General features: G+C 35.0%; 1 protein-coding gene across 1 annotated transcript; it reads left to right on the forward strand.

The window, feature by feature from the left end:
- The first annotated feature begins 5,548 nt into the window (after positions 1 to 5,548).
- LOC129874931 (uncharacterized) lies at positions 5,549 to 8,311 on the forward strand. Its single transcript, XM_055950324.1, has 5 exons — positions 5,549 to 6,223; positions 6,349 to 6,406; positions 6,490 to 6,573; positions 6,675 to 6,810; positions 7,220 to 8,311. The coding sequence occupies exons 1-5, from the start codon at positions 5,596 to 5,598 to the stop codon at positions 7,496 to 7,498; spliced, it is 1,185 nt and encodes a 394-aa protein (XP_055806299.1). The 5' UTR covers positions 5,549 to 5,595; the 3' UTR covers positions 7,499 to 8,311.
- Positions 8,312 to 16,870: the final 8,559 nt, after the last annotated feature.

The following is a 16,870-nucleotide window of genomic DNA, read 5'->3' on the forward strand; positions in this document are numbered from 1 at the left end:
GATTGTGTGACCACTTTTTTTACTTCCTGACAGTTCATGTGTTTTAAAATTATGAGAGTACGTTAATTCATACCAATTGATGGGGTCATTTACCCAACATCAATGACTGAGAATTGAGAAAGATACCCAACTAAAAAACAATAATTATCCCAGGCAATTTTGGAAAAAATTACAACTTGAAATGTTGCAAGTCTTAACCTCAATGTAACATAGGAAATATGGACCATGGGAGGATGCTATCATGATAGATTGATAGTATATATGGTCCAACATTGTTAGCAGGTCACGGATAATCTTTAATCAATAATGTGATGCTTTATGAGAATGATCGATCATTGTAAAAAAAAAATTAAAAATTGGACTATTTCTTCATTTTTATATGTCATTTCTGTGCCGTCTTTGTATCGTTTCAATTCTATCGGATACCCCTAAAGGAATTAGCAAGTCAAAAAAATTCTCAATGATAAATTCAACTATTATCATTTTCCGATTAAACATAGATGTGATTTTAAAAAGTTTAACCAAAAAAACAAAGTTTATAATTGTTACATATAGGTCAACTTTTTAGCACTAATATTTGAAGGTATACGACCCTCTGTCTCTCAAAAGGTATGTTTAATCTAGGTTCTAGCCCCTCTCCATTTCTTAAATATTTAATTTGTGTTTTTTCATCAATAAATTTTCAACCAGGCCTTGCTGATTCTAATGAAGAGAAAAAGAAGAAGAAAAAAAGATAAAATATATTCCTAACATTTTAAACTTGTCAATAGATTTTATTTAGAATTTGAATTGTGATCTGTTTTAATTGAGTATGTGAATACATGATAAAATTTTCTTATTAATATTTTCAATTAATTTATATTTTGGAAAAGTTTTGCATGCATTGTCAAAAGCTCGTTATATTGATAATTAAGTTAATTACATAAATTATGTCCCATTCTTTAACCATACACATCCACATCAATTGAAACAAGACTCGAAGTATTCTACAATTTACTAGAACCTAATGTGTGTCATTAAAGAAAATGATATATTTCAAATGGTAATTAATTTATTTACGTAATGAGCATTTGAGAACACACATAAATGCTTTTTCAGAATTTTAAGCCGAAAGTATTTAATAAAAAATATTATTATGTGTTCAATTCTGATGCTTAATCAGTTGAGACGATAATTTAAATATCTAAATAATATTTGCTAATAAATTTAAAGACTATCGATGTATTCCATAGAGAAAAAGAAAGAAGAATATTTGACTTGTGCAATTGGCTCCGTTTTCTAATAGAAAAAGGAGAGACAAAAGAATTTACGAGGAAGGTATATACATATAATTATATGCTAATTTCTTAATAAATATTTGGACAATTAGATAAGATGTCATCTACCAAATAAAAAATATCATGTGTTAATGTCTAACACTATAGTTGCCTTGATCATCATTATTGATTTGATGCAATTATGTGGGACTTGCACATGGCTTGTTTCTTTTTTTCCTTGAAATCCAATGTGATTACCATCCACTAATTAGTGTTTTAGGTGATGACATTAACTAGCTAATAATAGCTTCCTTTATTTCATTGGGGAGATAAAGTAAGTAATTAATAACGTTAATTACTTGTACTTCTAGTTCTAACATCAACAAACATGATTACTGAGCGGTCTAATCTCAGTAGCTTATAGAAGTTCATTAGAGACAGAGCAAATAAACTTTCTTAATGTTTTTCCTTTCGCTCTGGTTCGTGTCGTTTGGCTCCAAGTTTCCAAATATTTGGCAAGTTATTCTTAGGTGAAGTTTCACCATGCGTTTGACCACAAATTTTTCTAAATTTTGATACAGTTTTTAAAAAAATTATTTTATTCTTGTAAGTTCTAAAAATTATTAAAAATACTCATAAGTTTGTGTTATCAATTTATAATGAACATGTTCCGTTAAAAAAAACCTTATAACATAATTGATAACAATGTTGGTCTTGTCCAGTCATTCGACTAGAAGCTTGAATGTCCTAACTAAGAAGGTAAGCAGATTATAGCTTCTTTTTTTTTAGAGAGGAATGATTCCCTCGTCTGAGAACCGCCAACGATGGTGCTAGGGGGCCCCACTAAGGTGAATGTACTAGCCTCCTAAATTGAACCCCCTATTCACTTGAGTAGGCCTAGATCGAAAATTCCATTGAATGAAACCTCGTGAATAGGAAAAGGACTGGATAAGCACTCGTTGTTTGCTAGTACCACAGTTGGATGCTTACTTCGCCTTTTTATCTTCCGGCTTAAAATTCACTCGCTTATCCAAAATGAGCTACTGAGTTGGAAAATTCCTTAGTAAGTCGGGTGCCTAAAAAGAGAAAAGGAGAGTAAGCAAGGCTTTTAGCAGAAAAAGATGAAAATCGACTCTTCATCCCCTGTTCATTCTTCCAACAATTTATACAGCTTGTGTATTTGAGAGATTGTCCTCGGGCTGAGGAGTGTCCACATGAGTTCGTTGAGGGCCATTTGCACCTGGCGCACTGCGTTTTTCCTTGCCCAGATGTTTGCCTTTCTAAGTCAAGTGGTTGCAAGTGAACTAGGCTTATGGGTTTAAACTGACTACTACCAAAGTCGTGGCTAGTTCAACCAAAAAAAAGGCGACCCCCTATTCAAACCAAAAGAAGTACCTCACCTCACTTAAGAAGAAGTTGTTGGAGATGGGCTCCGAACTATTAGAGTTTGCATGTAACCACAATTAACATCACTACGGTCGGGCTATCGAACACTGGGTCAGAAGTGAATTACGAGTCGAACCAATCTGCGAATCGAGCGAGCTCCCCTTGCATGCAATGATGTAGTGGTAAATCACTTTTAAAGCATACACATTGAAAAAAACCTTTGGCTTTGGACTTTCTGCTTTGATAGATCTTTCCAAACAACAACAAAATAACAATATGGGTAAGAGCAATGCATTTATCAAATTAGAAATAAATTATTCTTTTTTTTCAATCTTGTCACTCAAACTATTCTTTTTCGGGAGAGGTAATAACAAACTATTTTTATGAAATTTTTCCACATTATACAAACAATCTCTTTCCGACAAATTTTCATTTCTAGATCAGATGACCGAGAAGACGAAGCAATTGAGTAAGTTGATAGATAAATATTTAATTAGAATTAATAAATAATGGGTGTTTTTATAAAATATAAAAATTTGGGTAATTTTTAAATTTTTAAAACTTCCCAATTAGTATCTAGAACTTGGGAACTTAAGATTTTTGTCAAGATATATTTGCCAAGTAATAACAAACTATATGGACAAACACTAGTTCTCAAGAATTTTTCAAATTTTTTTCAAAAACTACTTGAGAACAAACGCTTACTTATTATTTATATTTTAAAAAATCGTTACAATAATAAAAAAATTAATTCCATCATTACTAAATTTTTGTCTAAGTTACCAGCATTGGATTTGCTTGCAACTTAAGGTAGCAATAGGAACAAGGCACCAAAGAATGGATAACTCTTGCAGCTGAATCATTCTGATATCTCCATATTATTTTCATAGTACTAACATTTACGTTCCCAAGAAATATATATTCTTGGATTGTACACTTCTTATTGATTTCTATTTCAGACTTGCATAGTGGACTTTGATGCTGAAAGTCTGAATATGTACATATCACCTGATATTGTTACCTAATGGTTAATGAAGTGGACAAAGAATTGATGAGAAATATATGGTATAATTACCTCATGACTTTTCAAAAAAATAATAATTAATATTTCTTATATATAGATATATTTGTCACGTATTAAAACTTTTTTACATGTTCATGTTAAAAAAATTACTTAGTAATAACGTTATGACAATCAAATAAATTAATATAATTATAATAGTGTGTAATTATTTAAATATATAATTACCATTTTTGTAATTACGCAAATAAATTATCACACAATAATTTTCAGAAAATATACCATATATATTTTCATCCACCTAGATTTTGACGAGTAAATTAAAGCTAAAAAATAACCATATTAATAAGAGATATCATATAACACATATCTAATGATATAACCAAAGTACAAGTAGCACATATCTAATAGAATAATGGAGACACCCAGAGACTAATATGGACACCAACCACATCATACCATTATAAAAGAATGATTATGGTTGCGTACGTAGAAGGAGAAGGGGAATAAGATTTTTATTCAAAAAATAGAATTAAGAATCTCTAAACCAAGGAAATTACATGATCAGCTTCATGTTCAATACTTTAAAGCTGGCTCTGTTACTTGTTAGGGGGGAATGACACCCTGTTCCCTTCATCTTTCTATTCGTTGGCACCACGCGTTTTAAGGATTTCATGAGCCAAGAATAAAAAATTTATAAATCGGAAATTATTCTTCTCTAACTGCCCAATCTCAAACTTATATTATTCTTTAATCAATGCTTTTAACTTTCTAATTATTTTTTTCTTTAAAACTAATAACGACAGATCTTTAAGAGGCTCTACAGGAGATATCCTTGTCCTCAGGTGATCTCCTAAAAGGTGTTAGTAGTAGAAGATTAAAAGGTTAACTCTTGAATCAAAATGTCAACTTTGACAAAAGTGTGGTTAAACAAACCCCTTTTGGAGAGTTGTGATAAGCTTTTAATAGTGTATTGATTAGGTCCAACTACTAAGTTACAATTTACTAACTGGAATTAGCATACAACAACAATCTCAATTCAAAATAAGTTAATCATATGAACTCTCACCACCGATCATATCTCTTCGTTTACGCTCAATTGATGTCATCTTCATTTCTAACTACGGTAAAATAACAATAAATAACAATTTCAACATGGTATATTGAGGGAAAAGGTAGAAGTTTAGGGGAAGAAAGAAAAAGAAAATACAAGCCAGCTCTAAAGACGAGAGCAATGATTGGTCATTTTCTGGCCCCTAAAACTTCATGCCCACTCCAGCTCGCTTGGGATTTTTTGAACTTTGGCTGGGCTGCCTACGATAAAAAGAAGTCCCTGACCTGCTGGCACCACTTCCACTCGTCCAGATTATAAATTTTAGCTCATTCATACCGTCATACTTTTATGGTTAGCAAATCATTCTATATATACTTTTTTTTATCGTTAACAAACCTCCAAACATCAAATGTGAACTCCACATATTGAGGAAAAAAGTTCAAATTTACCCCTCAACTTTACTTTTGACTAGAGATCAAATTGGCAAAACTGAAACTTTTTTCCTAACAAGAAGATAATATTGGTCGAAACGTTTAATTGAGGACAAAAATATGCGATTTTCTTATCTTCTCATCCAAACATAATAAGTAACTTAAAAAACAAATACAGTATAGGCATAAAATGCAGATACAGGATGTGAGTAAGGATTGAGTCATTGTCATTCCCGTGGTCACTTTAAACAGAAGAAAATGCCAACCTCACAAGAAAAGACTCATGTATGGCAGACTCCAACCCCTCCATGTTACAAATTCACAATTTCCTCCTTATACCCCTGACCCCACCCACCCCACGCCCTAACTTTATTATTTTCTCTATAAAACCCTCTCACATTCTTCCACAAATTCTCTCATTTCTTAATTATACAACCAAAAATAAAAATGTGTTCTTCCAAAACTAAACTGCAGAGTAGCCCACAAACTCTCTCCCTGATCAATGGCCGCCCTGATCTTCAACCTCATAGCAATATAGTTCCTCTTTTTGAGCGACGCAACTCGCTCAAAAAGACAACTAACACTGCTGCTCCTGTTACTACATATGGAAGTACTAAAGTCAAGACGAGTTCAGCAACAACTCCTCCTGTATCACCTAAAATGAAGTCGCCAAGACTGCCCGCTATCAAGAGAGGGAACAACATTGATCTCAATGGCTTGAGTTCAAGTGCTGAGAAAATTGTGACTCCCAAAGGGACTGCTATTAAAGCCCCAACTTTATTAAAGAAGCCTAAGAAAAGCAGTGGGGGCATAGCTTCACCCACTTCTGTGGAGAATTCTTCATTGAAATATTCTTCCTCCTTGATAGTCGAGGCTCCGGGAAGCATAGCAGCAGCAAGAAGGGAACAAGTTGCAATCGTGCAAGTGCAGAGGAAAATGAAAATTGCACATTATGGAAGAACTAAATCAGCCAAGTATGAAGGAAAAGTATCTTCTCTCCACCCTTCATTCGCCTCAGCAGTTAGTCCCCATCCTCGAGAGGAAAAAAGATGCAGCTTTATCACGCCTAATTCTGGTAAAGACCATTTCAATTTTACAATTCAAGAGCAATCAAGAACTAATTTCTAACATAAATGAGACACAAATTACGGCATTTTGATAAATACGACTAAAGTTCTTGGTGTTTTGTTGTGTTTTCAGACCCACTCTATATTGCATACCATGATGAAGAATGGGGAGTTCCCGTCCATGACCATAAGTAAGCATAAGTTTTCCCCCTGTTTTTTGTGCATATTTACCAGCTTCGTTCTTGGACTAATTTTCTTGTTTTATATACTCAAGTCTGCTTTTTGAGTTGCTGGTGTTAACTGGTGCACAAGTTGGATCGGACTGGACTTCAGTTTTAAAGAAAAGGCAAGAATTCAGGTAGGTTCTGCTGGTTTTTTAACTGATTCTTGATGAACATTTTCAGAAAGGAAAAAAAAACAGAGGCCTTAAGCTGTATTTTGCATTCTACTTTCCTCCAGGGATGCCTTTTCAAGATTTGATCCAGAAATTGTTTCCAAGTACAATGAAAAGAAGATAATCTCAACAAGTGTCGAATATGGTATAGAGCTTAGCCAAGTCCGAGGAGCTGTCGACAACTCTAACAGAATTTTAGAGGTAATAATATAATATGAACTCTGTCAAGAATTTAAGAACTGATTTAACTTTTCAACTGTCCTTTCTTTTTCATTGTCTTTCAATCCTTCCCAACATTTCTGTTAAGAATGACATTATGATACAAGTTTTAAATTAATTAATCTGCTAATCATGCATCTACCTAAGAACTGTTAAGTAACATAATCACATGGACAATATGGAATTAAGTATTGCATACCTGGCCTTGACAAGTACAACCATAAAGTAAAACTAGTATAATTAATAAGTGTTTAGGCTTTTACAAAAAGAGCTGTCATATATTGCACCATTCCTGTGATTCTTAAATAAAATTTGGTAAGTTCGAATCTTGATTAAGAAAATTTTAGATGTGGGAATCATCTAAGTGTATGATTTCTTGAATATATTTCAGATAAAGAAGACATTTGGTTCGTTCGACAAGTATCTGTGGGGATTTGTGAACAACAAGCCCATTGCAACACAATACAAGGCATGCAACAAAATCCCAGTGAAGACCTCAAAATCAGAAACCATAAGCAAAGACATGGTGAAAAGAGGCTTCCGCTACGTTGGCCCAACCGTTATACACTCCTTCATGCAAGCGGCCGGCCTCACCAACGACCACCTGATCGCCTGCCCACGACATCTCCAGTGCGTGGCATTGGCAACTCAACCACCCCCTGCCCTATAATTTACCTAATCATCTCCCAGTTAATCATAAGCCTTAGTTTTAAGTTAGCAAACAAAAGTTGTTGAGGAAACCTAGTTGATTTTAACAATATTCTACCTTCTTTTTTTTCGGGGTGATGAATTTAGATGTTTTAAGTGATTTGATTTGATGATGTAAGATATTGAGTTGGTTAAATGTATAGAAAGTAGAAAGGAATAAAGTAAGTATGGTTATATATATGGGGGGACAGGAAGCGTGGGCAGGGGAATGCCAATGGCATGTGCTATTTGATTTAATTTTTGTGGGCACTGACCACCACCACCATCAGTTGAAGCCATCACTGCACCACTATTTACTTGCATGCTTTTGAACAGAGTCTTATCATTCAAGTATAAGGTCATCATCAACATCAGTACAACAGAGGAGGAGCCTTTGCTTTCCCCATTATAGGCCCTTCATTCCTGTTGCTGCAAGGAATAAACAGTGGATTATTTATTCCCTACATCATTCAACTAAAATGATGCCACGTGCAACACCTTAACACAAAAGTAAAGGGTCATTAGTTTGGTTATGTTTGTTGCCCCATCGTGATATTTTGTTTCGAATCTAACTTGACAGAGAGGCAAGCACAAAGTGCCTTACAGTTTGTATCAAATGTTTAGTGTGGAATTTTGAGTGTCTTTTCTTTGGTCTAGGTTTTTTTTTTTACTTTATTTTTTTCCCTTATGGGAATTGTAATTCAATTATGGATTTTTAGTGGTTATCAAGATATTTATGGATACTCTTTTCTGGATTCTGTTCAATTTGATAAGTTAAGCATCTTCTTCTACCTCACATTGCTCTCAGCTTTTAAAAGTCACTTTGGTGGGGTTTTTTTGGGTTAAATTTTGATATTTTATTGATGAAAATAATGAGTATAAACACCATCTTACACCACCTCGGAAAAGCCTATTTTCTACATGGCCCAATCGACTAGAAAAGAAATAAACAAACAACCAAAAACAAAACACCTAGCACTTTGAACCTCCCTGTCCCCTCTATCCCTTTGCTGAAATTACTCTCAAATAGGGACATTTTAGTTTATCACTTTTAATGATCTTTCTTCTTGCTACTTCCAAACTGCTGAAATCTTGATAGTTGCACCCTCCTTTATCGATTGCAGTATTTGCCAAGTAGTCTGCTAGTTGATTTTCTTCCCTGAGAATGTGTTGGAATGTATGTTGTTTATCGTGTAAGGATGTTTTGATTTCTGTCACCATCTCTCTGATTATCTAGGGATATGACCATTTTCCTTCTAGAATCTTGTACAATAGCATAGAGTCTGTTTGAATGATTATATTATTATGTTGTTCTTACCTGCTATGTCTACATGCTTCTACAATCGTCTTCGCCTCTGCTACAGTGTTAGTGGTGTTTTCAATAGTAGCTCCCTCTGCATACAGTAAGTCTCCTCTTTCATTCCTCAAACAAAAGGCATAGGAGCTTATACCTCGATTTCCCCTCGAAGCCCTATCTATATTGTATTTTAGTCAGCCTACTACTGGTGGAAAATCCCACAATACTCTTGTTACCTTCATGTTGGGACTGTAACCTTCCAATTCTTTAATTATATCTGGCCAATTACTAGGACATTTTATATTAGGCTTCCTCATTTGTATCATCATGAAAATGTTCCCGGCAATATTATGAATAGTTCTTTGAATTGATGTCTTCTTTCCCTCATGCTTCATTCTATTCCTCTTTATCCAAAGTTTCCATATTATAAAGCTAGGGATAGCTCTATAGTATGGTCTCATTTCTTTTTTAACATTTGTCTCCCACTATAGCATTATCACTTTCCTCAAATACAGTCCTTCAATGTTAAAACCTGCCAAAGAACAAAAATAGGACCAAGTCTTGTTAGCTAAAAAAGATCTCAGGAACACATGAGAAAGTGTCTCTTGAGTAGGTTCTTCACAACACCAGCACCTGATCAGATGGTAAAAGCATATTCCCCACATATGTGCACATGGGATGTATAGCTCAGCAGCTCATTGCTTTTCTTTGTGCCATTTGGAAGTGGATTGGAAATAAAGCTCTCTTGTGCAGGAAAACTACACTTAATTTAGTTGAGGTTAAGTAACAAATATTTGAAGTTGAAGTCAAAAAGAGGGTTTAGAAGTTGACATAGTTTTTCGACATGAATTTCACTTGAAAAAAATTGGCGTTTGTCAATAGTGTTTCTCTTCTAACATTGATTTGCACACAATATGTATGTCTATACAACTTGCTTAATTCCTGCTTAAATTCTGTCATTTACATATTTTACAAATACCAGCCTACCTTTTCTTTTCCTCTTCTTTTTGAATAGGATAAACTGCCCAAACCTTTAACAAGAACAAATAGGGGGGGGGGGGGGACAACAATCAACAGGAAAATAGGTAAATAGATACAAGACAAGAAGTTGGAGAAGCACTGGGCTACGGAGATAGGAACTAATAGAAATTCCCCAATGAAAGCGAGAACTTCTAACCTCGCACATATAAGCACAAGAGACCACAATGATAAAACACAAGATTGAAGCATAAGAGGCTGGAGTGCTGTTATGAAAGTCACAAGATCCTGCAAAGCTGTAAAGAAGTGTTCATAACAATGTAGAAAGTTAAAGCATAAAACAAAATAAAGTTCACCGGATTGCTAATTGCTTTCCATCAATTAGCAGCAATGTCCTACAATCGAACTCCATGAATGTTGCAAGTTAGGTAATATTAGCTAAAGAATGTGAAAGAAAAGGTGCAAGAAAAGGAAAGAGACCCGAACCATGGATGTGGCTGAAGGAACTCATTCACACAGCATCGGATGCCCCCCCCCCCCCCCCCCCCCAATCTAATTTTCTATTTAATTTGTTTCTGCTTAATCTTTAATGTATTTTATCACCTTTAAGCGTCTGAAAACAACTTAACAAAGCACAAAAAGCATAAAATATTTCAATTCTTAGCTGATCAATCGGATCCAACTGAACCTCTTGAAAACACATTTGAAGGGTCAAATTCATCTCAGAGTATCGTGTTTTGTTTGGTTAGTGCTGAAAAGGCATGTTTACTACATAAGAACTTATAAAGAAGAAGTTCTTAAATTTGCTCAAGATGTTTTCTTTGTGGACAGGGAGTAGAAAATAGTGCTTATCTTACATTGATGATAATACAAAATCCAGGGACAAAGGGTTCATGAAAAATAACAATGAGCTAGAATTTAATAAGACACCAATACACAGCCTGAAAGATAAATCGGGGGCCGAACTTTTGAGGGTTTCCTCTCCCGTTGGTCGAGAAACTTCGTACCTCTTTGAATGAGTTGAACTCTGTTGAGAGACAAGTTCTGAATTTCGATCGAGTCTATCCCTTGAAGTCGTACCCTCCCAGTATGCGTGAGCCTTCCGCCGATTGACAGAAATACAGGCCAAGAAAGGTGCAATCCATTCCGGTGGGTAACAAACCTTAAGTGGGGTTTATTCATCTCTAATGAAAGAAACCGATAATAGGAAAGATACGATCCTTAATAGTTCACTGTTGGCGGAAGCCAATGTCCCGGGGTCTCGGGGACTCATTCTGACTGAAACAAGGGGCGGGTCGGGGAATGTTAATATGCCTCAAGATGAAGAGAGTGAAACTAACCCTGAAATTTCATGAACCCATACTCTCTTTCGTCACTCCACTCGATCAACATAGGGGAGGGGGTCTTAGCGAGTAAAACAAGAAGGAAGACAAACATAAATAGTAATTTAGAGGGAGCGAAGTGACTATGAAGTCTATTTAAGTCTTTCTTTAAAATTTGAGTTAGTATAGCGTATATATTAATTCCATGTCCTTTAGTTACTTGAATAAATTTTTTCTTTCCTTTTCTTTTCTCTGTCTACATATATATATATATATATATATGTGTGTTGTTAGTCACCTCTAGGAATCCCATCAATTTGATACCTTAAAATATCATGATATATTCCTTGGTTTAGATTAAAATGAGTAGATGCTTATGTAAGTTTATTTTGTTGCATGTGATATCAATTCGAGTCTATCTTTGGACTTCATCCTTGCATATCATTAAGTTTTGAGTCTCCAGCATCTTGCTTGAATTGCTGGAAAGTTGATACATGGAAAGAAAGTTAATATACATGGTTTAAATATTGATATTGGGTTGGATACATGGAATATAGGTGGAAAACAGTATTGTATACACTGATATACAGTATATATACAGTCTAATATTAAAAAAATGTTGTATACACTGATATATAGTGTATATACAGTCTGATACATAGTGATATACAACAGATACAGGGAACAAAAGGTGGTATACAGTGTGTATACATTTAGATATACAAAAATAATATTTTATACAATATATATAGTCCGATAAATTCAATTGCATCGTACTGTTGGTCTAGAACTTGGCCTGAATGTTTTTTGAGGAGAAATCTTGAGTAATATTTGGTTTGAGAAAGGATTGTAGGCCTTTTTTGATCCGATTGTGCCTGTCAAAGCCTACCAAATAACATTAATCCTAAGTTTTTCCCACTTTGAGCCTAAAGCCTTTTCTTTGGACAACCATATCTTAGCCCTTTCCCTTTTGGGTGCTTACATGCACTTTCCCTCTCTTGGTCAAACTTTTTTGAGCGCACCGAAGAAGTGCAAATTATAGAAGAAAATTCAACTTTGAAATTGCCAAAGGAAAGAGATGTAAAGTCTCGAAAGTTAAGAAAGCAAAGACGAATTCCAAAAAAGGGGGGGACGTTGAAAGAAATAAAAAAAAATATTCCTACAAGGTCAATGTAAGACAAAAAGAAAAATACTCCAACAAAAGAGGATAAACCTTAAAAGGAAGGGGTAAAATGAGAAAAATCTACAAAAATAAAGACTCAAAAAGAAGTCAAAATCATAGAAGGGAATAACAAAGAGGATCGGGCACCAAAAGGCTTATCAATCATCAAAAGCACAAATTAAGTGTGACGCTCAAGGAGAGATTAAATCACTTTTATTTCAAATAAATATCTTATCCTTCCTTAAGCCTACATTACAAGCCCTATATGATCTCATTGAAAATATTCTCACATTAGTGGAGACTTACATGCAGGCCAAGCATATATTATTACAGTTGCATGCATTGAACAATTTTGCGACTCTGAGTGCAACAACAACAACAATAACAAGCCAGTATAGTCCCACCATGTGGGGTCTGGGGAGGGTAGAGTGTTCGCAGACCTAACCCCCACCTTCAAAGGTAGGGCGGCTGTTTTCGAAAGACCCTTGGCTTAAGAGAGAAAAACAAGGGAGGAGAAACAAGGAAAACAAGACATAGGTCAGTAGAGTCAAGCATATAAAAAATAATATAAAAATATGAATAATGAGAGCGATAAAGTCAGGGTAGGAAAGATCAGGGATATAGGAGCATTAACTACTATAGATAAATAGGATACCCAAAGTAAACCGGGCCAATAAATATAAGCAGTAATCACATGCAAAAATCAAATGTTAATAAACAAATGAGCGCAACTACGACTACTATGGAGAAAAGATAAGCCACCTAGCCCACTATCTTAGTCTGAGTCCTCCACAGCCTCCTATCTAAGGTCATGTCCTCGGTGAGCTGCAACTGTATCATATCATGTCTAATCACCTCTTTCCAATACTTTTTTGGCCTCCTTTTACCCCTCCTGAAGCCGTCCATAGCCAACCTCTCGCACCTCCGCACTAGAGCATCTGTGTCTCTCCTCTTCACATGTCCAAACCATCTTAGTCTTGCTTTTCGCATCTTGTCCTCCACCGATGCCACTCCCACCTTGTCTCGGATATCTTCATTCCTAATTCTATCCATCCTAGTGTGCCCACACATCCACCGCAGCATTCGCATTTCTGCGACTTTTATTTTCTGAAAATGAAGTTTCTTGATTGGCCAACACTCCGCCTCATACAATAGAGTCGGTCTAACCACCACTTTGTAGAATTTGTCTTTGAGTTTTGGTGGCACTTTCTTGTCACACAGCACTCCGGATGTGAGCCTTCATTTCATCCACCCTGCACCAATACGGTGTGAAACATCGTGATCGATATCCCCATCTTCCTGTATAATAGACCCAAGATACTTGAAGCTTCTTTTCTTTTGAATGGCCTGGGTACCAAGCCTCACTTCCCCGTCAGCCACACGCGGCAGGCCACTGAACCTGCACTCCAAGTATTCTGTCTTGGTCCTACTCAATTTAAATCCTTTAGACTCCAACGTCTGTCTCCAGCCCTCCAGCTTGTCGTTAACTCCGTTGTGAGTCTCGTCAATCATGACTATGTCATCCGCGAATAACATACACCAAGGCACCTCACCTTGTATTTGTCTTGTCAATTGATCCATCACCAGGGCGAATAGAAACGGGCTAAGAGTCGATCCCTAGTGCAACCCCATCGTAACAGAAAAGTGCTCTGAGTTCCCTCCTACCGACTCTGAGTGCATTTTGCAAAATGTCCTCAAATCAAATACTTCAGATATGTGCAAAAGAGGACTTTTTTTTATTGTGAGAGTACTTGAAACATGAGAATTGGTACAATTCGAAACCTTTATTTGAAGCAAGATGAATAAATCTCGTCGATACCTAAGTATGTTTGAGGTGCCACTTAAAGCTATAGAAATTATTTCGAAGTCAATCTCAGTCATAAGAAAGGAAATGAGAAAAAATTCTATACAATCCTAATTGTCGATTTCAATTATAGTCAAGATTTGACTATCTCCTTACAAATAAAAAAACATATTTTTTAATACATTCTAAAGCAACTTCGAAATTATTTCCTTTTAAAATTAAATTTTTCCTTTGAAATTGGATAGTTTGCTCTAAATAATATGACATTAGGCTAATCTCATCGGTGTGAGATGCATATTTTACTTCATGGATCGTCCATATCAAAAGGGTGGCATATCTAGTGTAATTGAAAATTTAGACTTGAACCTTCATGGTTTCGACATTATAAGAACTCTGTTTTTAGCTTAAATTTTAACTTCAATCTCCTATTTTCCTCGAAGAAATGAGTAGATACTTATATAAGTTTATTTTAGTGCATGTGATATCAATTCGAGTCCATCTTTGGACTTCATTCTTGCATATCGTTGAGTTTTGAGTCTACCAGCATCTTGCTCGAATTGCTGGAAAGTTGATACATAGAAAGAAAGCTAATATACATGATTTGAATATTGATATTGGCTGTATACACAAAATATAGGTGGAAAACAGTATTGTATAGACTGATATACAATATATATACAGTCCGATATGTAAGAAAACAATGTTGTATACACTGATATACAGTGTATATACAGTATGATATACATTGATACATCAGATACAGGAAACAAACATGTGGTATACAATGTGTATACATTTTGATATACAGAAATAATATAGTATGCATTGTATATAGTGTATATATAATCTGATATACAATGAATATACAACTGTGATATACAGGAAGATTATTACAACAATATTCGATTGATTAATACATAAAATTAGAAACGCAAAGATTGGACTTTGTTTCATTCAATCAAGATATTTATTTAGAATTAGTATACTACAAGTACTTCTTGATGTCTTAGAGACCTGGTGAACGAGATAATTCCAATGTTGGAAAACAAACATTTCTACCGAATTCGTTTACAGGTGGACCTGGAGATATGCGCCAACGTTATATGGATGCACCTGATCTGTTCATGACTATTACATGTAAACCATCTTGGCCTGAAATAAAAGAACATCTATCATCAAATGACGAGGCACAAAATAGACCTGATTTGATTAGTCGAGTATTCAGAGCTAAAATAGAAGAGCTGAAAACAGATATATTGAAGCGAAATATTTTTGGAAAGGTTGTTGCTTATATGTACACCGTGGAGTTTCAGAAACGAGGCTTACCTCATGCTCATTTTCTTATCATATTGAATAATGAGCACAAGTTATTGACCGTAGAGGCATACGATGATATAATTAGAGCAGAATTACAAGATGATAATGCAGAACCAGATTTGCGTAAACTTGTCGTTAGGCATATGATGCACGGTCCCTGTGGTAGATTAAACCCAGCAAATTCTTGTACCAAAAAAGGGTTATTGCAAGTTCAAATATCTAAAAAAGCTTTCCGATCAAACATCAAAAGGCATTGATTATTATCCAATTTACAAAAGACAAAATACCGGAGAAGGTGTAAAAGTAAGACAACAATACTTAGATAATTCTTGGGTGGTTCCATAAAATCCGTATTTGCTTGGAAAATTCAACTGCCACATAAATGTTGAAGTTTGCTCCGACATCAAAGTTGTGAAATATCTCTACAAATACATTTGTAAAGGCCATGACAAGATTGCATTCTGTGTACAAAATAATGATGCAACCATAGAAATAGATGAAGTAAAAGAATATCCAACTGCTAGATGGGTTTCTCCTCTCGAAGCTCTATGGCGTCTCTTCGGTTTTGCTATAAATGAAATGTCTCCCAGTGTTTATCGTCTTCAACTACATCTTCAAGGCCAACAATTTGTTTCTTTTAAGATCAATACAGATATAAATACAATTCTGAATAATCCAATGATCAGAAAAACAATGTTAACAGAATTTTTCCATATGAACAAAACAGACAAATATACTATTGAGCTCAATTTATTATACAAACAATTTCCTAAGTTTTTTGTGTGGTCATCTGGTGATAAATTTTGGGCACATCGACAAAAACGTTGCGCTATTGGGCGAATTGTGACATGTCATCCTACAGAAGGAGAACAATATTATCTTAGATTATTACTAACGCATGTACGAACACCAACTTCATATGAGGATCTTCTGACAGTGGATGGAGACTGGAGAGCATTGTACTACTTTTAAAGAATCTGTGGAGAAAAGAGGATTGCTATATTGTGATAACAGTTTCGTGGATTGTATGTCTGAGACTGCCAGTTATCAAATGACACACAGTTTAAGGCGCTTATTTGCTACATTATTAGTTTATTGTGCTCCTGCAAACCCAAGAAAATTATGGGAACAATTTGAAGATTCAATGCTTGAAGACTATAAAATGTTACAGAATATTAAAAGAAAAGAAATTCAATATCAGGCTTTAAATCATATCAATGACATTTTACATTCTATGGGTCATGATATAAATGAATATGAACTCATCCCAGGAATAATCAAGTCTTCTGCAACAGCAAGAGAGGCAAAGGATGTTCATTTTGAGAGATTTATTACTGTTAGCGAAGACGATGTACTCTTACATAAGAAGTTAAACAAAAAGCAAATGGTTGCATATAATATGATTATAGACAGAATATTATCAAATAAAGCAGGAGCCTTTTTTTTAGATGGTCCAGGAGGCACAGGAAAAACGT

Source organism: Solanum dulcamara, chromosome 11 (assembly GCF_947179165.1).
Source record: "Solanum dulcamara chromosome 11, daSolDulc1.2, whole genome shotgun sequence".
Lineage (NCBI taxonomy): Eukaryota > Viridiplantae > Streptophyta > Magnoliopsida > Solanales > Solanaceae > Solanum > Solanum dulcamara.